Below are 24,927 nucleotides of genomic sequence, written 5' to 3'. Positions count from 1 at the left end.
GCACATTTGAGAGGATGGGTTTAGGGATTATTTTGTTGGGAACGATCAGTCAAACCAGTGAATTGATTATCAGAATAGTTGACACCTAGTTTAATACAAATCCATTATTCAAATAATTGTTCAAGATCTGGTTTTGACTGTGAACCGTTTGTTGGACAAAACAGAAAGACATCACGTTGGTGTGGGAGAAATTGTGATTATCTGTCTAATCTAATCGTCACTGAATCAACTGATCATAAAAATGATCATTCGTTCCGGTCCTAATTAAATATTGTGTGCTGGTTCTTTGTGCTGGTTGGGCTTATATTGTGTGTGCTTCTGATTCGTCCTTATCCTTGCTTAGCATTTCAAGCAGACCACGCTTATATTTCATGTTCTCGTTGCATCACTCGGAAATAAGCAGCTTTTACAGAAAACTTTGATGTTGTCTTTAGAAGGGAGACGAGATCGGCGCGTCTGTGTGCATCGCTGAGTGAGATGTGGCAGATGTTTGTCTCCACGGTCTGCGTGAAACGTGTTCATTTTATATTGATATAAATTTAGTGACGTTTGGGATGAGTGGCACCAGTTGACAGCTGCTTTTTGCAGGCTTGTCTCTGCAGGAGTCTGCGTGCCTCATAGTGAAAGCAGAGTTGAACGTGAGCCACAAGACTTGTCGCTGACTGCGCTGGTGGTGCATTAAAAATAAAAAAATATATATATACATGTAATATAGTGTGTGGGCGTTGAGTCAAGGGAGAATCTACTGTGTGTTGGATATAGTTATACTGTATTGGGCAACCGGTAATCTTGTTGATGTCTGGTCATTGTGGGGTGAAAAAAGGCTTCAGTCTCTGTAGCGGCAACTAGAATAATGAATAATGAAACGTTTGAGGGGGAGAATAAGAGGAAGGAAACTGACGATGGGAGGCAGGAAGGAAGGAAAGATGGATAAAAAGCTGTTTCTTTGCAGATTGCGTTGTTTTTGTTTAAAATACTCTAAATTTCTGGCGCCTCTGTTTGAACTGTCAGACCGCCGTGCCATTCATTACTTGGCTGCACTGCTGACAGTGCAGTGACCTACTTTTCTCTGTTGGCTTCTGTGACTCCAAAAGTCACACGGCGAGTGCGTGATGAAGGCAGCGAGGTAATAATTGTTGTGGGGAGCTGCACGAAGGGTTCAGAGATTCGTTTTGGGTTTTTTGGAGATTGTCCCTTTATTCATATCTTCGTTCTCCCAGGGTCTTCTTATGACTCACCACTGCTGAATTCCTTCAGCCAATCAGAATCCAGCTCTCTCTGGATGCCTAGCTGGCTGCTTTCTCCTAAATGCAAAGTCAGAAAATTCGCCGTTCGTACTGTGTGTTGCACCATCCCTCCTCTTCAAGGCTGTCTTGACTGAGAGAAACAGATCAAGTGTGTGTGTGTGTGTGTGTGTGTGTGTGTGTGTGTGTGTGTGTGTGTGTGTGTGTGTGTGTGCATTTGTCTGTGTATCTGATTTGCATTGTTATGACTGTGATTGTCTTGTGACTGCATTCTTTCCATATCTTGCTTTTCTCAATTGTCTTTGCTGAGAATCACCTTGACTTAGCATGTGTTTGTGGGGCACAATAAAAGCTGGTGTTGTGCGACAGCGCGGGAACAGACTGTGACGGTACCAATCAAGCTCCATCAACATTAACGCGCGTTCACGGTTTTAACCTCGGGATGTGACGTTTGAATGATTGTATCGGGCCGGCATTGAAATTGCTGCGTCTTTGACTTACTGAGGGGTAGAGCTCTGTCTTGCTGTTACATATCCAGGGTGTTTTTATGCAGGGGATATCCTCGGAAGCTGCTGTGAAGTTTTTCTCAACACATAATTTTCACTTGTCATGGGTGAGACACAGCTGTACCTACATGATGAAATTAATAATATACATATTTAAGTTTCCCACTTAAGGAAGGCTTTAGCAATAACTGTGACAAGGCATTATTATTTATTTTATGTGTTTTCTTTCATGGCAGGTCGATTTGAGCGTCATTGCAGTGAGTGTTAGAAATAGTGGAATTTTACCTTCTATTGCCTTTTTTCCAGTTTTTCTCAGGGTTGATATTGTATGCGATTAATGTTGAGTCATTAGCAGCTGAAGCGGATGAATCAGCAGCACAACTCCTACTCACTATATAGTCTGGCTCACTGTATGCGGACTGTGGCTTTAAGCATGTCACAGGTTCATGTTTCACACGGTCTTGTCTCGCCCTGCTGCTATCTCCGTGTTGCCATGTTTGAAATCTCCTCTGCTACTGAAAACAACATTATTTCTTTTGCCATTTTAATGAAGACGCCTGCAAGCTCTAAGTACAAATGCTCCACCAAAACCAGTTCCCCATCCTCGTTGCCTCCAGGGCTTAGCACTGCCCAAGGCTAATGGTTTAAAGAAATACGAACAAGCCGGAGAGTTTTTATTTATTTATTTTTTCAATACAGCAGATTGCTAATGGACGACTCTGACATAGCGCTGTGGAGATCGGTTTGGCTATACAAGACTACTAACTACATGGTGATTTTAACCCAGCCAACAATTTTACATGATGTCTAAACTTATCTGGGGAACAAATGACTGATTTGAGAGCTGCCTCATTACTTTGGCACAGTTGCATTTCATTTGCACAGAGTGACACAGCACAGACAAATAGTGCTGCCACGGAAAGTAGATGAGGAAAGAAGACGCGACTTGGTTTCATTGCATTTCTGTCAGTCATGCTGTATAAGTCTAATTGACCATTTCTCTGTTTGTTTTTTCCTCCATCTCTCTCCTTCCTCAGGGGTTTGTGGTTGTTGCGGGGCACTCAGGCCTCGGTACAAGAGACTGGTGGACAACATTTTCCCAGAAGATCCCGAGGTGAGACGCTCAGCTTACACTGTCTGTTTCTTTATAAATGCTCCGGCTTTCTGTCTTTCCTGCTGGAATATATTATTCGTCTGTCTGCTGCATGATTGCGTATGGAAATTATGTGGAGCTTACTAATGCACTCGCTGAACTGGGAAAAAAAAAAACAGGTGTTTTCTTAAGGTACAGTCAGGTTGAAAACTGCTGCGCCAGATGTAGCTTTCATTTCTTATTCCTTTGGCAAGTGAATATAAACATAGGTATGATAATTTCTTGGATTTCGAAACAGTGAGGTGGAGGTGGTTTGCAAAGGCCTTCATACCTAACCGTGTTTTACGTAGCTGTTGGTGCTGAAGCATCTTTGCTGCTATTTTCATGATTAGCTGAGATCTGATACAGATGACTCACAAAGAGCAGTAGTTTGGGTAAAAACGAAGGCGCCGGTTTGTTGCAGAGGAAACTTGTCATTAGTGCCTCTGTTCTACCGCAGTAACCCACTTTACCTTTCAGATCTGTGGCCAAACTGCAATACAGGGGAATGCTAATACGTTCACGCTTCGTGTCCCTGTTTTGTGTGTACGCGGGCGTGTGCACCTGCACATTGTGTTCCCAAAAAGGCTTCCAAGTTTGGCTGCAGTGAGTCTGTAACTAACGGTAGGATGGGCATAATGAGACCGTCGTACAACGTTGATCAGATTGCGTCACACTCTGCGAGCATGTGGACGCACATTTAAAGTATTTCAGTGTTTTGTTGGTATAATGGTGAATTGTAGGTTGTATTCTCTGTGTCTTGCATGATTTCTGCCTGTACAGAATGTCTATAGTACGATTTAGCGTATTACTAGTTTAGAAGACTTGCCTGAGCTGCAGTGTTCTGGCTGTGTGATTGATTTTAGATTCTGGCCACAGGTTGTTTCAGAGAAGCAGAGCTGTAGTCCTGTGCTGTTCTGTTAAATATCCCTCTGATCAGACAAATAGACCTTTTTCAGACATGTTTGATTTGTCCTAGCAGGAAAAGCCCAGGTGCAACTCATGATCATGACTAACGAGGCTTCCATTTCATTTACATGTGCCAGTCAGCTGGAATGCACAACAGCAGCGCTTAGGAAAGGGAAAGTCTTAAATGAATGCGGCCATCGTTATCCTTCTGAACCCCTAAACCTGCCAGTGTTTTTTTAAAGTCATGTTAATCTTTTAAAAATTGCAAAAAACTACCCCATTTATCATAAGTAGAAACTGTAAAAACAGGAAAAAGTCATCAGAACATCAACTTTCTGACTGTCTGTGATCATTCACGACGTTCAAATCTCAGCCTAAACATTTTAATATTTTATTAAAACCACCGTATTCTATATGTCCTATTTAAGAATTTGCCAAAAATCTGCATCCATCTGCACTAACCAGATACTGTAGGAAAAATAAAAATCCTCGGCACAACCGGAAGCTACGATTGACTGCGCTGTGACCGACTGTAGGCTGTGTTTACACAGAGCAATTAGGTGACAAGTATGGAAACAAATCAGAGAGACTGAGAGGAAAATAAAACAAATCTAATCAATAAAATAAATACAGCGTGGCTCCAGAACAGGATACAAGGACATTCATCATGGTGAAAAATCTCTTGAGCCTTGATGTAGCAACACCTAAAGAGGTTTTTGAGTCCTCGCTATGATTGCGCTGTTTCAGGAGGGGTGCAGGACTTCATATTGCCGTTAAAATAGTCCCACAGTGACTTGAAATGTGAGCAAAAATGCCCAGAAACTGCTTGAAGTTCAGCATTTTAACATTTCAAAACATCTTCTATGAACAGCCGGTTGGCTCTGTAGACTAAAAGATATCAACCCACAATAAAAATCATTGAGTAATTATAGGTACAGGTCATTATCAAACATTTGGGTGGCTGTGGCTCAGCTGGAAGAGCGAGTAGGTCAATGATCGGAAGGTCGGTGGTTCGATTCTGCCCTGTAACCTGGGTCTTGCCTGGTGTGAATGAATGGATTGTTTGAGGTGGTGGTCGGAGGGCAGAATGGCAGCCAGGCCTCTGTCAGTCTGCCCCAGGGCAGCTGTGGCTACAACCCTAACTACCACCACCAGGATGGATGTGTGTGAATGAATAACTGACGGTATGAAGCGTCTTTGAGTGTCTAGAAAAGCGCTGTATAAATCTGATCAATTATCAGACGTTTACAACTATTTACAACAGGGTACGTCACATTAGCACGTGTTGCTAATGCTGTGTTTTTCATGACATTTTTAATTGTCACAATTGGAAAAGCACAGGTTTCTAAAACTGATGTTTCTTCCAGTTTTATGGTCCTGGTATCGTGCATGCTGGTTCACTGTCACTGCCATTTGTTACTGAGGCACTTCCCTTATTAATATTATTAACAACACCTGTAATGTTTTGCTATGACGACAAGTCGAAATGCTCGCTGTGAAAATGTTCTTTAGTGAGGGTATACATGTTCCCAGCTTATCGAGCTGTTTCCCTCCAACATATTTCAAGTTGAATAAACTCGGTAGGGTGTTTTTTGTATGCCAGGTGTTTTGCAAATGATGAATTATATTTTGCTTGCGCATCACACTTTGCTTTGCATAACTATGTGCAGGTATAACAAACAAACCGATTCTACCGTCCCTCATGTTTCTGTCTCAGCATTGCAGTCTTTTCTTTCCAAACCTTAAAAAAGTTAAGTGTGTATTTATACAGTGTGTAATTACACTTTTAATTTTTTGGGAGTACTGCTTTATTGGCTGCTTGTTTCAGTTCTTGTCTGAATGTAAAGGGGATCCCAGTGGACTGTGGATGTTTTTAGCCCTCTCCTCCCCCTGAACAAACTAAAGACTAGTGAAGTAGGTCAAGGGGGAAAGTAGGAGGGGAAACTTGATGATCTAGTTATATGCTTGTGTTTTGAGGTTGAGAAGAAGTGCACACTTTAGGGTACAACTTAGCCCATGAATTGTTTGTAAGAGAGCAAACGAATTGTTCTCCCTCAGCATCGTTTTCTCAGTTGAAGCAAACACAACCAGTCAGTGGACACACCTGCCTCACGTGTATCATGATCTGAAATGTCTATTCTGGGAGAACTGCTCCTGCTGTCCTAAAACATAAATGTGAATGAGGCTCTAAAGTTTCCATTTTTCTCTGTTCCCTTCTCTCTTTATGCGTCTCCCTCCATCACCCTGTTAGGATGGGCTGGTCAAAGCCAACATGGAGAAGCTGACATTCTACGCTTTGTCAGCTCCGGAGAAGCTGGACCGTATCGGAGCCTACCTGTCGGAGAGGCTGTCGAGGGATGTGGCCCGACACAGATATGGGTGAGCTCTGCCATTCAGAACAGGCTCCTAAACTTCTCAGCTTTCTCTTCCTCCGACAAATACCGTTGCACATTTTGGTTATTTATGCTTTGTCACGCATTAACTGATTTAAATTCAGCACAATTAACGTTTCAACATTGAAAATCTGCCGGGTATATGTGGCCTTTCTATGAAGTAATAGTGGTGCCTTTCATCGCAGAGATTTTCACGGATCTTTGCACAGGATCAGAGCTCATCGAAGAGCTTTAGATTGTGCATTTAGGAGTCCCTTTGTGTCGTATTTGTGTGTTCTTGATCCTTCTTCATGTTGAAAATTCATTTTAATTTGCATGAGGAGGCATGTTAGTCTGTTTTTCTTTATTTTTTTGGTCATCTTGCGTCCGTGCAGTCTGTACTTTATACACAATAAAAGTTGTTGTTTTTCATGATTTATGACAAGGATGCTGTGTGATGATTCTCACCAATGCAAACAGCCTGCACAGATTACATTTACTCTTGGCAGAGTCTCCCTGAAATATGTTCAATATGTCAGTCTCCAGAGTTTGTCTGGCAGAGCTTATCACATTTTGATTTGTTCCAGACACAGATTATATTTGCTTCGAGGTTAATGGTGTCCCTCTGTCTCTCTTTTCCAATTCAGGTACGTGTGCATAGCCATGGAAGCCCTGGACCAGCTGCTAATGGCCTGTCACTGCCAGAGCATCAACCTGTTTGTGGAGAGCTTTCTAAAGATGGTACGGAAGCTGCTGGAGTCGGACAAACCCAGCCTGCAGATCCTCGGAACCAACTCGGTGAGTTTTCAGGATCATTTTACTACTTTGAAGAATTTTATGTTTTGCAGATTAACAAACTAAAACAGCCCTGGATGCACTCAGATACCATAAAACCAGTACTCCTCTTCTGTGATGAGCATTTTCTAGATATATCTTTGTAGAAGAATTAGTTATTTTAAATTGCAAATAAAATGTCGTGACTTTCTTTGATAGTGCTGTGTGAATCTACACCAAAATTACACTCCTGCAATAAGTTGCTGCAATAAAAAGGGTTGTAAATGTAATGAAAAAAAATCTAATCAAGTAGTTGTTGGAGGTTAGTGTTTGCATTCAGGGAGAGAACAAACGCACCTTTCACCTTTGTTTAGCTTGATGTCTGTAGTACATTGTTATTTTGAAGGATGTACCGTACAGCTGCAGTTTGAACACAGACAATTTTGTGCTATAAAAACAGTTTAATAAGCACAGGAACTTGCCTCGCTGTAACGTGGCCTTTGATTTCAGTCGCAAGAGTCATAAAAAAAAGCTACAGCAGCTTGTTTTACTGACATAAATTTAGATAAATGTCCACACGCTGAAACCGTCGGTCCCTAATGTGTCTTAGTTTCTAAGCTTTCCCGCTGCATCAAATTCTACCCACATGAGTGGATTTAGAGGTATTATCTAATCAAAAGTTGACAGGGCGCATTTACTTTCCTGATGTGATGGCACAAAGTAAAAGATGTTAACCTTGAGAGGAATACTGTTAGAATTTGGGAAGGATCAGAGCCCAGCGTGAGAGTGGTGGGCAGAGAGTGATGAGTATCCCCCCCGATGTGGAAAGCAGCTATCAGCAGCCGTGGGCCAGGTCAGCAGAGGACGCATAAAGGAAATCAGATTAGCTGCAGACTACATGGGCAGAGCTCTGCAGTCATCTATACAGACTGACAAGACATGCTCACTCATAAGCTTCCTGCTATCAATCTCCCGTGCAACACACGTAGGAGTGTGGATTTTAAGATGAATGCAAGGCCGCACGGCGATGAACTCTCGCACACGCAAAGCCAGTAGCAGAGGAATTTGACCGTATGCATGGGTTTAAGTCTTTGCATTCAGAGTGCCTGTGTTTTGCAGCAAGTGTTCAGTCTATATAATGCATAGGCTCAGTTTAAAGCTAAAGCCACAGAGGGGCACTGACAGGCTAGTAAATTATGCATCCGTAACGCAGCAGGCTGCACGTCTAGTAAAACGAGTGCAGTCCAAATATTTCTTCTTGTGGCTTTACAAGACATATTTATTATTCGCAGCACAAAGATCTTCAACTGCTCATCCAGGACTCCATTACAGCAGTCTATAAGATCCCTCTCATTCCTCTGTATTGGTTAATGGTCAAAAGCTGGTTGCTGCTTCCGTTTAGCAGCACTGATTTTCAGATCTTACCTGTGTCCTGTATGAGCCACAGCACAAAAGTGACACCCTGTGCACAAACCGTGTACTGCATTACACTGACCTCTAGTATATTCAGAGCAGACAAAACGCAGAGCTTCAGAACTACACATTCAAATAGCTGTGCATTCGCATGGCAACAACCAAACAGTGTCTTCTTAGTCTACACAGTACGGCTCATCAAAAGAAGACCCGAGTCAGAGGGAGGTGAAGAGAGGGGATTAGAGAGTTTATCATGGCATACTCAAACCTTATCCGATTTTCTTGCACTCTGTTTCACTGACCTAAAACCTCGCACTCTCTCTCAGTGCCCGAATTAATATTTCTGTCAGCCTGCTGTTGCTTTCATGGATTGTTCTGTGACGGAGAAGACTCGAGGCAGGAATTCGTTCCTCCTGCTGTTGCTCGCGGTTGCAACAAGATCCTTCGTATTCTCTGTTCTGTATCGCCCGTGGTTTCAGACAGCATTTTGAAAGCTTTCCGTCAGATGCAGTCTATTTCAGCAAACGCAGAGCCGAGACGTTAATACGTGGAAGCCGCCCAGCGTTGCTGCCGGTCATACTGGGCAGCTTCCAGGTATCAACTGCAGCAGTAAATTGCTGCTGTAACCGAGCAGCTTCACAGGAACAATTACAGGCCCACTTCATTTAATTTGCTCAAGGATACTTCATTTAATTTCAAAGCCACTCCAAGCACTCGTTTTATACGGGGAGAAAAGATTCGCCAAGGACTTCTTTAGATGTTCATTTTTGTTGTATAAGCTCCTGTTTTTGTATTGCAGCTAATCCTGACTATATTTTCTAATGGGAATTTATTTACTGCAATTACCATCTGCATCTCTGACTACTTACGGTGTAATCTTTGCCTTAGGGAGTATAATGATCCGACCTCTTTCTAAGAAACCCAGTTTATAATTTATTAATTGGAGAGTGGTGTGAAGCTGAATGTCAGCCTGTTTGTATGGTGACATTTTCTGACCCAGCGGGAGATACCCCCCCCAACCCTCTGCCCTGTGTTTTTCACTTCTAATGAGATGTTATGAAGCTACGGTTTGACGTCGGTTTAGCAGATATTCACCATTAAGACTTAGAGATATTTCCCTACAGTGTGTTTAATCGAATCAAAATAAACTCAAGGATGTGCGATGGAGACTTATTGCTCTTCCTGTCCCTCTTCTTCCATCACCAGTTTGTAAAGTTTGCCAACATAGAAGAGGATACGCCATCGTACCACCGCAGCTACGACTTTTTTGTGTCACGCTTCAGTGAGATGTGCCATTCAAGCTACGAGGACCCCGACATCCGCACTAAGTGAGTGGACAGATGCTTGATTGCACCGGAGACAGAATCATTAAGCAACTGCTGTTTTTAGACCACGTAGGAGGTGGTTTGTTTTTAGACTACCGCTGCGTCTAGATATTTCTTTTAAAAATCCTTTTCAAAGAGATCTTGTCATCTTCAGTAATAATTCTTAAAAATAGACACCTTTTGACAAGTGAAATATATTTTGGTTGCATAAAAACGCAGAGGGGTAGGCAATCAAAGAGCTGGATAAAAATGTGATTTGCTAAATATAGTTGAGTATTTATAGTGTGAAGTATCAGTCAGATGATTCCTGGTGTCTGTGTGTGATTGTTGCCTTCAGGATTCGCATGGCAGGTATCAAAGGTCTGCAGGGTGTGGTGAGGAAGACTGTGAATGATGAGCTGCAGGCTAATATCTGGGACCCTCAGCACATGGACAAGATCGTCCCCTCTTTGCTTTTCAACCTGCAGAGTGGAGAACGTACGGAGAGGTGAGTGCTGTTGCTGTTTGTAGATGAGGCTGCATTACACATTTAGTAGAACATACATGTTGCTGTTCATTTTTTTTGTGAAGTATTACTTTCTATAATTAACAAAACAGAAAGGCATGGACGTGAAATGCCATTTGGACCTCAAGTTTTGCAGCACACCCTAAAATGGTGCTGAAACCATGTGCTTCTTGGGGCTCTTAATGAGACTTTTTGGCCTTCAACAAACTCAGTTCCTCCCCCCAGCTGTGAGCTGCAGCACTTCCATGGACATTAAGCCACTTCTGAATTATCTAAGTTTCTATTCTCATCCATTTTTGGATGCTGTATGTTTTGGATCATTTTTCTGTTAGAGGAGCCATGTCTTGAGACTTATTTCATCTTTAAAGATTCATGGATTCCCTTTGCCAGAGGCAGCACAAATTACCCATATTTCATAGTCGGATGGTGTTCGTTTCTTCATTTTTTTTTTTTTGTGAACTTAAAGCTGATGTGCTCTAACAGGCAGCTATGGTGTAGTTTAGTCTGTCCAAGGACAATCTTTCCACAAGCACTGCATCTTGTCAACTTGCATTGTAGCCAACTCCTGTCAGAAGTTAGATTTACCATTATACTTCACACCCCATAAAACCTGGAAGTTTCTGTTCCCAAACCACTCATATATGTATTACTTTGTCTCTGATGTGACGTGATCATTTTATGTGTTTATAATGGCCACAAATCAGCTCAAATAGTGCCATCTAAAATGTGTGGAGACAGTTAATGACCCGAAACTGGCCGGTGTTGACCCGCCATGCCTCAGTTGCACAGTCCAGGGCCCCGACGCCACAGCCAACTGCTGCTGTGTGTCGAACGCTTGGCCATATTTGTCCTGGCGGTCCAGCCAGCCATCACCTTTGTCATTCATCATCATTGTCATCACTGAGTGAACCCACTGACAGCTCTGGTCCCCTTATGGGCGTCTGTCAGCCCACCAGCAGCATCCAAGAACAAAGAGACCAGAACACAGGGAGGAAAAAAAAATCAAGGAGAAAAGTGAAGAGCATGAAAGAGGGAAACATGAACAGAAATAGCGCAATGGGTGGAGAATAAGAGCTTACAAACACGGAGAGCTAAAGGATGCCAGCGTGTGAGCGAGTCTGCAGCATCCCTCTCCTGGCAGCGTTCCACATGCTGAAATTCACTTTGACGTCACTGCCGACATCTGAAGGTTGTGGGAGCAAATGGGGAGGGCAGCAATAAGAACACGGGGAGATTGGCTGTTGGATAGATAATAGAAATTAGAGTGATAGAAATGAGAAAGTTATTGAAAGAGAGAGACACATTTCCATCTCCGCTTCCCTCTGCTGTGTGTGTGCGTCTGGAGGCCTGCCCCTGCTGTGCTTCCTCATTTCCTCCTCACCGAGTCTAGCCTGTCATTACCCACAGCAGTCAGCACGGAGTCTAATTACTTCACTCATGGTGCATTTTTACTCTGCATTAGTCCCTGTGCACATGTACCAACTCATTTAAAGATCAGCCTTACTCAGCCGTCCGACTTCTGCAGAAAGTTTGTTTCTGGAGATAACGGAAGCTTCTGCGGACTCACTGTTATGTGTTCTACTTCAAGGACCATCACGATTGTTTTACGTGTCATGTAGGTGCTGGCAAAGGCTTTATTATTCCCAAGCAATTCTTTTTCTCTCTCTCTCTCTCCCTTTTTAAATAGACTGAAAACCAGCCTCTGTAAACTGATGAAAGCAAAGATTGTGAGTTTCCAAATCATTAGACCTGAGACCGTTAAAACGGGAGTTTAGACCTCGGCTTCTCAAAAGTTGTTCTCTGCAGCCCTGAGAAAATATTAAATTAACAAAAAGCTTGTTTTTGTGTCCTGAGTTAACCCAGTATATTCAGTTCATGCTATTATTCTCAATTTTGCTGCTTTTGGACGTGAGAGGCAGGAATTCACATTTCCTCCACAGCAGCAGCAGCAGCAGACAGGATGAAAGAGATTAGGCTGTTAATAAATAATGTCATCATTGGTGGACTACCCGAGGCTAGCCATGACCAAGATAGAGTTATGGTGGATGTTTTTAACTATGCATGAGAACAAAGAACGGCTCGAGCTGGACGCCGTGTGAGTGGCCACATACGCTCACACACAGACTTAGACATGCCCCCCGTGGTCACAACAGATGTGCACAAATGTGTGCACACACAACAGCTAAGTGTCACTTAATTTTCACTGCAGACAAGCTGCAGAGGGTAAAGTCACCTCAGGAATAAAGGCTGCACTGATACAGCCCATAAGTGTTTTAGTGCAAGAAATAGGGCCTTTGTGAAGATGTTATTGAATCAAACTGATCTCATACCCTTGCTTCTTGTCTCTGTTTTCTCTCTCGCTGTCTACACCCTCCCCAATTTGCCTCCCTCTCCTCTCCGCCTCCCTGCTCTTTGCTCTCCTCTCCTTTTATTTCTGCTTCCTCACCTGCATCGCTCCCCACCAGCCGCTCACCCTCTCCGCTGCAGGCATCGGAGAAGGAGAAGGAAAGCCCGGTGGAGCTGACGGAGCGCTGCTTCAGGGAGCTGCTGGGACGAGCCGCCTATGGCAACATCAAGAATGCCGTCACACCCGTGCTGATGTGAGACACCCCCGCAAACTCTTTTATTTATAAGATCTGTCTGTGTTTGTGATGTGCTCCCTTATGCAGTTGTTGTTTTTGACATATCGACTAGACCTGAAGGAAGGCTGCATCTCAGGGCTCTGGTGCAGCATTTTGATCTTCACTCTGATTGGCACACGGGCCGCGACAAGGTCAATGCAAGGTTACGCAGTTGCTCTTGACCAAATGTGAGCGCGTGATTTGCAGATGGGACATTTCAATCGTGTGTTACTGCATTTATGTTGAGTTTTTCCTGGAGGTGTTGTCATTTTACTGAAGTTGTCGTTCTTTTGCAGCAAGAAATTGCAGGATTTCCTGCTTTGTCACCGCATTTTCATGCTTTTCATACAATTTCTGTCGTGTTTTTAATTTAACTCGGTTGTCTTCATATCTGATTCTCTGTGAGTTGTTTGTTTCTCCATCTTTCTCCTCCTCTCTCTCCTTATTTGAATCAGTCCACCGTTACTGTTCCTCAGGGAATATTGTGTTTTATCTGCCTCAGCCTTTTCCTTGCACCGCATGTGCCTCTGTGTGCCTTCACTTCTCTTACTTCTATTATCTGTCCATCTATCGTTTTTCCCCTTTGGCTTAATTTCCTGCATCTCGACTAGAGTTTGTGCTTTCTCCGACTTTATTTTCTAATAAACATGGCGTTATGGTGGGTGTAGTAGCTAAAATGTTCAGCTGAAGCTCAGTGAGATACAGCAGATAGAATTTGCCAATTAGTGCTGATGTTTCAGGTGCCTTTAGGCCCTCCTAATTTTAACCTGCAAAAAATGTGGATTTTTACAACCATACGGTCCCCTGACAGACAAATTGTAAACCCAGTAATTTAGGTTCTCCTGAAAACATTTTAAAAATGCATGGGGGTCTTGGGCATGGGCAGCTCCAGCAGCTTCTAAACCTGCGATGCCTTTGTTGATTTATTTCCATTTCCCTGTGCAGTTATATCTCAAATTTATTTTTGTTTTGAACGGTCTTGATCCATCTATTTTCAATTTTCCCTTTAATTCATCTCAGCAGTCATGTGCTGTGTGAGACCGGGTCCCGCCCATCCATCACTGTCCCGTGTTCTGTCCGTTTTGTGCTGTAGTGATTTATCTCCCTCTGTCCTCGGCACACCTTCTTTGCCTACTTCTCAACCAGCTGTTCAGTCGTACTGACCTTGATTACGTTTGTGGGATCCTGATCGTTAGCGTTGATTGGGTCTTCATGGCCATGCCACTGCACTTTTCACAACTTTAGATTGATATAAATGCTCAAAAGCCTGTAAATATTGATTGTAGACTGCAGCACATTGTAATAAATGTTTACCTGGGCGTCCCTACTTTTTTTTTTTATCTCATAAGTAACTTTCCTTTGCTTTTGCAGTTCATATCATTCGTAATTGCAAAAAAAGTACATATGGAGTGTTGTTGTCGGGAGTCTGTAAATGTACTCTATGCCTCACTACTCTTCATCCCTCCTGGTGCTGTATAATAACATCGTCTGTATCCTCCCTCCTTCTGTCTGCGTTCCCCAGGCACTTAGATAACCACTCTCTATGGGAGGGAAAGACCTTCGCTGTGCGGTGCTTCAAAATCATCATGTACTCCATCCAGGTCAGTGATACAACGCCTGCATATTCTCCGCAACCTTTCCTCACCCCTTTTCTCTCTCTTTCACTCTGCTCATCTCCACATCCAAATGAAATCCTCAAACATTATGTGTGCTTTACGCAGCACCATTTATTTATTTATTTTTTTTTGTCTCTGTAAGTGGTTGTGACACATCGTAGGGGGGCAGAGTGCAAACATGCTCCAATATTCATGGAGCTCCCACTGATTTACTGCCAAACATAGTTCAGAAAATTAGAGATGCTTCCACATTCCTTCGAGCACCAATCCTCACAGCTGTGACTGATTTTGGACTTAAATGAAAAATGCAAGTCAGTGAAGTGCTTTATCTCCAGCTCCAGTGTTAGCTCCCTGGTGCAATGGTTTACTAGAACTAGAACTACTATGTTTTGTTTTTTCGGACTGGTTTCATTCAGTCATTCCTCCTCTGCTTTTTTTTTTTTTTCAGTCCCAACACTCTCACCTGGTGATCCAGCAGCTTCTCGGCCACCTTGATGCTAACAGCAAGAACTCGGCCACAGTGCGAGCTGGGATAGTGGAAGTCTTGCTGGAAGCAGCTGCCATTGCAGCCAGTGGCTCTGTAGGTGAGTTACATGCACACGAGGTGCTGGGAAGTTTTACAGGGGTTCAGACAGAATACATCAGATGATTTTTATCTGGAGTGAAATGATCTCTTGAGTCTTCTGTGCGTGTTTGCAGGTCCTACAGTGCTGGAGGTGTTCAACACACTGCTGCGGCAGCTTCGTCTGAGCGTAGACTACGAGCTGACCGGCTCATATGACGGCAGCACCAACATCGGCACCAAGATTATCAAAGCTCACGAGGAGAGGCAGCTGCAGGAGGCAGTCATTAGGACCATTGGTAAGTAACGGGATGTGTAGGAGGGTTCAATAGATGGTCTGTGGTGCTCATAGTTACCCGTCTGTGTCTTTGTGCAAGTGTGAGTTTTCTCTTGAGTAGCATTAGGATTATTTTTTTTTTCTGTTCCTCCTTTAATCCTTCTGATCCACATGTTTCTCTTTCAGGTTCATTTGCCAACACTCTGCCAACCTACCAGAGGTCAGAGGTCATGCTCTTCATCATGGGCAAGATCCCCGTCCCTGGAATGCACCTAGCTCTGCCCTCCACAGGCTCCGGGTACGTCACTCATAACTTTCACGCCGTGCACATACAATCCGATACGATCATACAGACTTTTCCCAGGACAGCCATACGTGCATTTAGCTGGTGTCACAGTTTGTGAACAAATGTGTTCAGACTTGAGTGTTGGTGGATTTAAGGACACATTTAAGTCTGGCTGTTTTTCATCCGCAGGCCTGAAGGGACCAGGATGATTCAGGTTATGTTACTCAAGTCTTTGGTTCAGGTGAGTTTTCATTTCTAAATGATTTAATTTAAATTCGGAAATGTTCACACGAAGGACAAGAAATACAAAAGTTCATGATTCTTAGGTTAACACATACACAAATATGAAATAAACCAAACCGCTATGGAAGCAAAAATGGCAGGGGCAAGAAAGCCACACCGGAGGTCAGAGTGACGAAGAGGAAGTGGCAGCATCCATCACTGCCTCGCCGTATCAGTTGAGTTGATATAAGACAGTAGAGTTTATATACAAGTGTTTATCTTAGTTCTGTAAGAGGAGGGTCAAGGAGTAATATCAGTCCAGTCAGCCAGGATGACACGTCATTTCTCAATAGCCGTACTAGATCAAACTTTATCTCAGCATATCGTTCACAAAAACAATATTTTCAAGCTGTGCTCTTGAAGCTAAGGAATTTGTTCTTGTTTTCATTTCTCTGCATGGCTTCACATGTGTTCTTTCCTTCCACTGGGAAATGTTTGTGCAATGCGGCTGTTTTTCTACTGATGTAATGTTTTTTTTTATCAATCATATATAATTGCTTGTGAAAGTACTCATCCCAACCACATTACCAGTCTGGGGCGCAGAGACGTCAGACATACGGCTCACTGGAGCTCTGTGGTCGTGTTGGTTCATACCAACTGTGGAGGAAAAATGACTTTGCTCCCTCTGGAGTTAGGCCTCTGAAGATGACACTGAACTTTACCCTTAACTCCTCTCCTGACCTCGCCAAGTAGAGGTCTTGTGACATCAATCTATAATATCTATAACAGATGTGTACCGATCTGCAAATCTTCTATAGGTTTTTGAAGTCATGCAGATCTATTGTACGAGGACAGGCGAGCACTTCCTGCGCCCCTTAAGGCCAGATTGCACCAAGGCGCCAAACTTTCTTTTCCTGTCATCTATAAATCTAGATATGGTCTCCACTGATATCAGACCTAAGGTGCGAGAGAACCCTCAGAACTGATGCTGGCATTGTAGGCATGAACTGCTGCTCTGTTAGTGTCTGTTCTCCTGGTACCAGCGAACCTCATTTCCACCCAAGTCATCTGAGTCTCCGGTGTGTCTCTCTGTGTCGGGTTCCTCACCCTCCTTCAGCCTCTAAAGGAATTCCATAACACCGACCCTACTTCAGCACAACACAACTGATGATCTCAAATGCATTAAGAAGAATTTCCACCGTTTCATTTTTGACAGCACACAGATGTTAACTGAAAACACTTCTTGATGACGATGCCATGAGGTAGCTTCAGACATTTCCAGTCGTGTGCAGAGCGCTCATGAAGGCCAACGGTAGCTGCTCTAAAATATGGAAAATATTTTGCTTTGTTTATGCTTTTTTGTCACTGTACAGTTCCATTAGTGTTATTCCATAGGTTTGATGTCTTCTGTCTTATTTGACACTGCAGAAAGCTGCCAAAGCCTCACAGACTTGCAAAGAAACACAAAGCAGACAACTGTAGAATTACATTTTTTGGGCTGTCATCAAGTTAAGTCATAGATCTACAGCCAGAGCAAGTCAGCGACTCCTAATACGACCTGGTGTTCGTCATTTTAACCCTCAGCAGCAACACTCAGCGCTGACTAAAGGTGGGAAGCCTGAATGTTTTGCACACTGATGTTTTATAATAAAAGCGTCAGAACTCAAGTGTGTCTCACGCTGGTGTGCCAACATTTTTTTTTGTCACATTTGCTCAATATAATTTGCACTTCCACATGTGGGCAAAATGTGTTTGAAAATGATTTGCAGCTTACGTGTCAAGACCAAAAACGCAGCCTCGCTCAGTGCAGCTCGATTCCTCATCGCATGCCGAGACATTTTAAACCATAAACAGCTTTCGGTCTTTAATCTCGTAGGTGACGGCAGGTTTCCAGACTACCAACATGCTGACAGCGCTGCCCAGCTCTTTCTTGGAGCCGTTGCTCTCCTTCTCTCTCACCGAGGATCCGGAGGTTCGACTGCTGGTGCTCCAGATTCTTCTCAGTCTCATTGACCGGCACGACAACAGGCCCAAGTTCTCCAGCATAAGGTGTGTGGTCGCGCACGTGGGAGCGTAGTCGGGCTGAAGTTGTCGTGTTTTGGAACTTTGCCTAACAGCTGGTGTTTCTTTCCCTCGGCTTTCTTTCTGTGCAGCATCATTTCAGACATCTCTGTGCTGAAGCTTAAAGTGGACAAGTGCTCCAGACAGGACAATTTATTCATGAAGAAGGTACACATTTATCCATACTTAGCATTTTTTTGCTTTTTACAAATGTTGTCATACTTTCACACATAATTAAACGGATAATTTCTCACAAAACAGCGCGTTAATTGCCAATGCAGACTAGTAATTCAGTCTGTGCAACATTATGTAAATGTATATCCTCATTAAACTGTTTTTTCTATTTACTTTGCACAAATTAATATTCAGACTTGCGATGTAACCACACTCCAGAGTCCTCTCTCTGTTGCTCATCATTATTCTCCCTGCACATCATCCACTCGCAGCACGGCCAGCAGCTGTACCGACACATCTACTTGGGCTGCAAGGAGCAGAGCAGCGGACGGCAGCACTACGAGACCCTCTTCGCTCTGCTGGGGCTCCTGAGCGTGGAGCTGGCCAACGAAGAGGTGGTGGTGGACCTCATTCGCCTGGCGCTTGCCTTGCAGGTACGCATGCACATCCGGCTTTATCCTATAGCTGGAGTTATCGACTCCCATTTTAATGCGGTGACCGTAACAGTGTGTTGTTTTTTTTTATATATATATTATTATATATTAACTGAGGCAGTGTCATAGCGTGATAGTTTAAATTAAGCATTAATAGTAACAGCAGGAACAGACAGTGTTTCACAGTCCAGGGATCTCTTCTGATGTCTCTTTGCGTCCCGTGCAGGACCTGGCTCTGTCCACCGACGAGGCTCTGCCTGTTTATAACCGCTGTGCTGTTCATGCCCTCGCCGCCGCCTACCTCAACCTCATCTGCCAGCTCACCACCGTCCCAGCCTTCTGCCAGCACATCCACGAGGTGTGGGTCTACGCCTTCTGTGTGCAAATGTCTGTGTCTGAGTACTTAATGCTAATAAACTACCTTTTATTTATTCTCTGCCCTTCAGGTAATTGAGGTGAGACAGAAAGAGAGTCCTTACCTTTTGCCCGAGGACGTGTTCATTGAAAATCCCAAGTACGTCAACGTCACATACGAGGCTCTTTTCTCCGCAGCCACACCAGAGTTCAATTAGATTTTTGAATCCACAATACCAGCAGTAAAGTCCTGCTACCTACCTCATGAAAAAGATTCAGGGTTCTTTCTTTATGCTCAGGCTGCCGTCTTCGCTGGAGAAGGTGGAAGGCGATGTTTTGTTCCTGCAGTCGAAGATCACTGAGGTCCTTGGAGGAAGTGGTTACAACACAGAGAGACTGGCGACGCCTTACGTCCCTCAGTTCACTGGTGAGGAGCCCAAACCTGAGTGGAAACGCAGAGCTGAACAGCTTCTCTGGAACTTTGAAATGAATTTGCAAACCATCAGTGTCTTAGTCTCTCTGTTTTTTTTTGTTTGTTTTGGGTTTCCTCTATTTTTACATTTTCAGTAAATGCATAAATATCTGTGCTCTGCTTCCAGATGAGGACCGTCTGTCCAAGAGGAAGAGCATCGGGGAGACCATCTCGCTTCAGGTCGAAGTCGAGTCCCGAAACAGTCCAGAGAAAGAGGAGGTAACCGAAAAAGGGATTTACAACAGTCTTGAGCAGAGGTTTCGAACCTTTTGACCCTCAATATAACGGTGCCACAGACAAAGGAATAGTAAAACACAGTAGTCTCACAATAGTAACATCATTTTACGGTTATTTGATAGAGGGAAGAAGAGGAAAACAGGAAGATCTCCATTTATCAACTGTAGTACTGAATAAACAGACATTATGTAGGAACAGCAGACTTTGGTTTTTAATCCTTTTGTAATGTTTATGCCTAAACATTGAAGCATGTAATCATCTTTGAATGTTATTTGATTTCAAGAAATCACCTCGCTGCCCCCACTGTGGGAACCACTGATCTAGAACTCAAAGTTTAACAGACGTTTTCTTGTCCCGTTCTGCAGAGGACGCCAGCTGAGGAGATCACATTTGAGACCCTGAAAAACGCCATCGGTACGTCCACTCTGGGATCGGCTCGGTTTAGATTGTTCATGGAAATGGCACCGTTCTCAGCGTCACCTGTTGTGCTCGTTTGGTGAAACTTTGTGTGTGTGTGGACGGTAGTTTAGGTAACATGTTTGTTTACTGAAATGAGCTGCCAGAGCAATAAACACAACACTCAGGCAGCAGAAAGACTGTACAACATGTTTTTATTCAAGTGTTGTACTTAAGTTTTGTGTTACTTGTGCTTGAGTATTTTTATTTTGCTGCTTTTAATCCAGTAAAATTCAAGCCTGTGTACTTTTAACTCATCCACATTCCTTTGATCACTTTTTTTTCATAACAGAAACATGAATATGGCTTAATGTTAAAGATAAAGAGATTCACCAGCTACCCAGCAGACATTTAAATCTTCTTTACCAGCTTCACTATTACAGTAATCAACACACTGAAGCACCAGTAATCTAGTGTTATACATTATTATTAAATATGTCGTTGTGCATTAGGAGCATTTTAACTTTTGGCACTGTTGGTATATTTTGATGCTTTTGCACTCAGGTATTAATTTAAATACATGTCTTTTTACTATTAATTGTTAACTGTTTAGCTCGTCCTGCGTTCAGCGGTTGGGATTTCTGCTGTTCTTCTTTTCTTTAATCACACTGGTACTGACCACACGTTGCCACCTCCAGCGTTTTGACGTGTTTCGTTCTCCCTCTAGTGGACAGCGTGGGTATGGAGGAGCAGGAGAGGGAGCGGAGGAGACAAGTGGTGGAGAAGTTCCAGAAAGCCCCCTTCGAGGAGATAGCTGCCCACTGCGGCGCCAGGGTATAATAAACACACTGACCCTTGATTGTAGCGTCGTTTTTTTCATCTTGTTCCTGGATTAAATGTTTTCATGACCTCTGTCCCCTCCAGGCCACACTACTGCAGAGCAAACTCAATCAGATCTTCGAGATCACAATCAGGTAAGGGATATTTCTAGAGGCTGACATTGACTCAGAAGGCAGTGATCCTGACTAACCGGATGAGAAAGACAAAAGCATTGACTCATAGCGATAACAATTGCTTTGTTTTTTGTTCCTCTCGCTGTCCAGACCTCCTCCCAGCCCATCTGGAACCATTTCATCAGGTTACGGCCAAAACCAGAGTCGATCTGTACCCATTTACGAGATGAAGTTCCCCGACCTTTGCGTGTACTAGACCACCAAGTCAACAGCGACCTTACAGAACAGTTTAGCGTGTTCACGACTACAGGAGAGGGGTCCTGGGAGGGACGGCGTGAGTCATCTTGACCGTGGAATCAGACGACCACAGTGCATGTGGGACAAACTCCGTTGCAACTAAAGAACAAGCCACTTCTCGATAAAGTTAGAGGTTTTCCTTTTTACCCTTTGCCAAAACGAGCCGGCAAATGTCGATAAATGCAGCAGTAAAAGAAACCAATTTCATCCACTTCTCCTCTGTAGAAACTCCACTGGTTGGATTTTCAGATTATAAATTTGCCAAGTACTGTGAGAACGACAACCTGTGGCCGACTGAACGTGACTTCTCTGACTTTAGAATGAGTTGAGTTGACGCATGCCCCGTAGCTGGAAACACTTTGCTGCCACTGCAGATCTTGGACGTTCTTTTGACTTGTTTGTCCCTTACAGGGTGCCATACTACATTTGATCTCAAAATTAGACTGACCAATCGTACTTACTGGACATTTTATGTTACGTTTTGTTTTGTTTTTTTTAATCGACCTAATGGCCAGGAAGCGTGTGAAGTTGAAGCGTTCTAATTTACTTGACGATGTATTTTTGTGTATGTTTGATTGATGGATAGATATGAAGTTACTCCTTCCCGTCTCTCATGTCGCTCAGCTCTTGAACTTCGTCTGTCTTCAGTGTTTTAACGCTTCACCGTAGTTTTGTTTTGCCTTCTTAGTGTTAGCCAGAAGTGCTTTTTTTTTTTCTTCTTTTATGTCAGGCATTTATTTCCTGTTCTATTTATTATATTGTTTTTAACAGTTTAACCAAAAGATGACATCACACACACACACACACACTGCGCCACAATCGTGAAGTGTTTACTGCAACGTTTACCAGATCAAACACTTGGAAATTAATTAATGATACTTTATTTTTCTCCTTCCCATATAAATGTGTATATACAGAGAATATATATAAATCTTTAAGCTGATGTACAGATTAGGGATGTTGTGTGTGTGTGTATATATATATACTGTATATCCTAATTTTAGACTGCCGCTGCACTGGTTGTGTCCATAGACGAGGGAGAAATGTACTCAGTATCCGGATACTCTTTGTTAGAATCTCCACTTAGTAACCAGCAACACATGAAGTCAAACTGTCTAAACAGCCCACAGCAGAAATCTGCATAATCTCAAGGCCAGCAGGTCGCACTCATGAACTATTAATGAGCCCATCTGATTACACTCTCAGTAGAAAAAGCAGGTTTTAAATAACTTCATTACTAGGTACGGGGTTCAGAACCGGTCTCGTCATTCACCTCCTCGGTCCCGCTGGAGTCCTGATTTTACGCCATACTGCTGCTGCTGCGGCTTCCGAGCATCTGTCTGAGAAATAAGCCATTTTGTGCGCACGTGTGCACACGCAGGTATAAAAACAAAGTATAATGGCAATAATTTGGCACGAGCCTGGCTAACACGGTCCGACTGTAGGTAGCAGATCCATTTGTGCGTTCTTTTTTTTAAATCGTACCTGCTGTTGTGGTGCTGTGACGGTTGGGTTTTGTGGCGTTCTGGGAGGCCGCCCCCCTCGCTTTGTGTCTCCTCTTGCTTCTGTGGACGAACTGCGTCGGGCATGTGTTACGACCATCTTGTTAAATGTAGACAGTGTCTGGTTTGTCTCTTGTTTGTCATGTGTTGCAATCCAGTTGGCTCTTTTTCTGTTCTTCTAGCGTCCCGTGTATCATATTTATGTCCACACATGCCTCTCTATGGGACCGTCTCTCCATGTTTACTCGTCTTATCGGCGCGTGAGTGGGCGTCTTGGTTCACGTGTCTGTGTGAACGCTCGCCCGGATTCATCATCGTCACCCAAGACCAAACTCTTCAAGACACAGTTTACAGTTTTTTGTCCAGTGACTCTTTCCACCATGTTAATGAAGAACAAGCTATTTAAGCGCAACGTGCAGCTGTCTAAACCTTCCAGTGACACCTTGTACAATTGTCCGTTCAGCATCTTGAACTTGGCGGTGAAGACCTGTAAATCTATCAGTCTGTCGCGTGTCGTCATCGCATTTGTGTAATGTAATATTAACTGACGGTAATCCAAACGTACTTTTTCTTTGTCATTACATGTCTGGTTAATAGATCTGTTTACAATGTAGTGCTGTAGGTCAAATCTATTCATTCTGTGAACTTTGCACTTTAAAAACTGGAAAACCTAGTGACAAAGGCAGCTTTTACATGGAGGAAATGCCTTATGCGTGTCATACCTGACTTTGCATGCTAGTGATGTTGCTGTGTTGTACAATAAATTCATCTGTAATCATAGCAGACCTGGCCCTGCTTTTGTTTTGTCACGTTGTTTTCTAACGAGATCACGTCATGCATTGTTGTTCAGTGAAGGAAGCTCAAGATGCTCCGGAGGTTCGACTACACACAGATGTTAGCATTCGGTGTTCGACGAGCTGCAGGGTTTGTTCTTCAGCGTATAGTGTTTCTGCTTCACTGCTCCCGCACCTTTCAGCATAATATGGTATCCAAAGACATTTTAAACTGTAAAAAATCTGACAAGATATGCTAAAGTTGGGAATAATGATGAATATAAAATAGATCCTGTTAATTATTAGACCCTTCTCCATGTAGTTCTACACACAGGAGTCTTTGCTCCACCACTTTGGTCCAGACTAAAATCTCTCTTTATTATTTAGCTCCGTTGTCTTTAAGGCACCTCTCTGGTTGTTGATTTCTAAAAACTCATCTCTGTGTGTCAAAGTTGCACATGTAGAAGTAGATGTAAAACCACAGTGTTGCTCCTCTTTCTGCGCTCACTGCACCTGGAGCACACCAGCTCGCCTGCAACTCTGCACAGTGGCAACTATTTGTAGTGCTTTAGCCACACAGTTTGGAGCCAGAAACCAATTGTGAAGAAGATTAATGATACAGAGAGTCCCAGCAGGCAGGTTGACAGGATTGTTTTCTTCGCCAAATGCTCATTTCACCCATGATGTCTCTTCCAGCATATAAAAAACACCATATGGACGTGCTACGAAGGTAAAAACCTTGATTTGTTTTTGTTGTTTTTTTTACCCAGACGGGGTCTTTAAATGTCTGTACTAAGATTTGAGTTTTGCAGAGGGAGAATAAAAACTGGCACAAATATAGTTGAACATAATGAATGTTACACCTGCTGAACACCAGCGTTTATTTATATTCCACCACTTGTTTCACTCCGACTGTCCCGACACTGTTTCTGTCTCCCCTGTCGACCTCATCCTCCAGATTTAGACTTCTCTTATCTCTAGTGCTGGAAAATATATTCCGATCCTAAGTATTAATACCACACTGTGAAAATGTATTCAACAGCTGAGTATTACCATGAAAATATAGTTAGCCTGAGAGTATGGAGGCTGACCTGTTCATCTTAAAATAAGCCAGTGTTTCTTCATATTAAACTCACATTAGACTATCTTAGGACACTGTTTTCATTGTCGATTTTATCTGCTGATTCAGGCCCATCACTGGCATATCAGGATCTCCATTTATATTACGTGATGTTACAGCTTATTTTAAAAGGACATAATCCAAAAATAGGTTTAAAATGGGTTCATTGACCAACAGAGCTCACTCTCAGCAGCACATGCAGCTGAGCAGACGGTGGTGCCGAGTCAAACGGTGTCTTCACCTGCTGTCTAGCTTTTGAACTACATTGCTGGAATAAAACACGTCTCTACTTTTCACTCTCCTCTGACAGCTCTCATGACTGTGATATCACTAATCAAACTAGTTCTCACCTGGCTAGCACACAACGTAGCGACTTTCACAGCTTCTCAG

At 43.2% G+C, this 24,927-nt stretch overlaps 1 protein-coding gene across 4 annotated transcripts in view; it reads left to right on the top strand.

The window, feature by feature from the left end:
• Positions 1-23,427, top strand: part of LOC103360987 (protein EFR3 homolog B) — a 32,762-nt gene extending 9,335 nt beyond the window's left edge. For all 4 annotated transcript variants that reach the window (XM_008286945.1, XM_008286944.1, XM_008286943.1 and 1 more), the window contains 22 exons: positions 2,788-2,864; positions 6,043-6,170; positions 6,811-6,961; positions 9,557-9,678; positions 10,013-10,162; positions 12,646-12,780; positions 14,324-14,402; positions 14,866-15,001; positions 15,117-15,278; positions 15,443-15,554; positions 15,732-15,783; positions 17,641-17,813; positions 17,918-17,993; positions 18,272-18,433; positions 18,660-18,791; positions 18,880-18,947; positions 19,087-19,214; positions 19,387-19,478; positions 19,862-19,910; positions 20,620-20,726; positions 20,817-20,866; positions 20,996-23,427. In XM_008286945.1, the coding sequence (XP_008285167.1) occupies positions 2,788-2,864; positions 6,043-6,170; positions 6,811-6,961; positions 9,557-9,678; positions 10,013-10,162; positions 12,646-12,780; positions 14,324-14,402; positions 14,866-15,001; positions 15,117-15,278; positions 15,443-15,554; positions 15,732-15,783; positions 17,641-17,813; positions 17,918-17,993; positions 18,272-18,433; positions 18,660-18,791; positions 18,880-18,947; positions 19,087-19,214; positions 19,387-19,478; positions 19,862-19,910; positions 20,620-20,726; positions 20,817-20,866; positions 20,996-21,101 (2,447 nt within the window). In that variant the 3' untranslated portion in view covers positions 21,102-23,427. The remainder of the gene's footprint in view (positions 1-2,787; positions 2,865-6,042; positions 6,171-6,810; positions 6,962-9,556; positions 9,679-10,012; positions 10,163-12,645; positions 12,781-14,323; positions 14,403-14,865; positions 15,002-15,116; positions 15,279-15,442; positions 15,555-15,731; positions 15,784-17,640; positions 17,814-17,917; positions 17,994-18,271; positions 18,434-18,659; positions 18,792-18,879; positions 18,948-19,086; positions 19,215-19,386; positions 19,479-19,861; positions 19,911-20,619; positions 20,727-20,816; positions 20,867-20,995) is intronic.
• Positions 23,428-24,927: the final 1,500 nt, after the last annotated feature.

The sequence above is a fragment of the Stegastes partitus genome, unplaced genomic scaffold (assembly GCF_000690725.1).
Source record: "Stegastes partitus isolate 25-593 unplaced genomic scaffold, Stegastes_partitus-1.0.2 Scaffold478, whole genome shotgun sequence".
Taxonomy (NCBI): domain Eukaryota; kingdom Metazoa; phylum Chordata; class Actinopteri; family Pomacentridae; genus Stegastes; species Stegastes partitus.
Note: the sequence above shows the minus strand (reverse complement) of the source record. Positions and strands in the feature narration are given on the sequence as shown.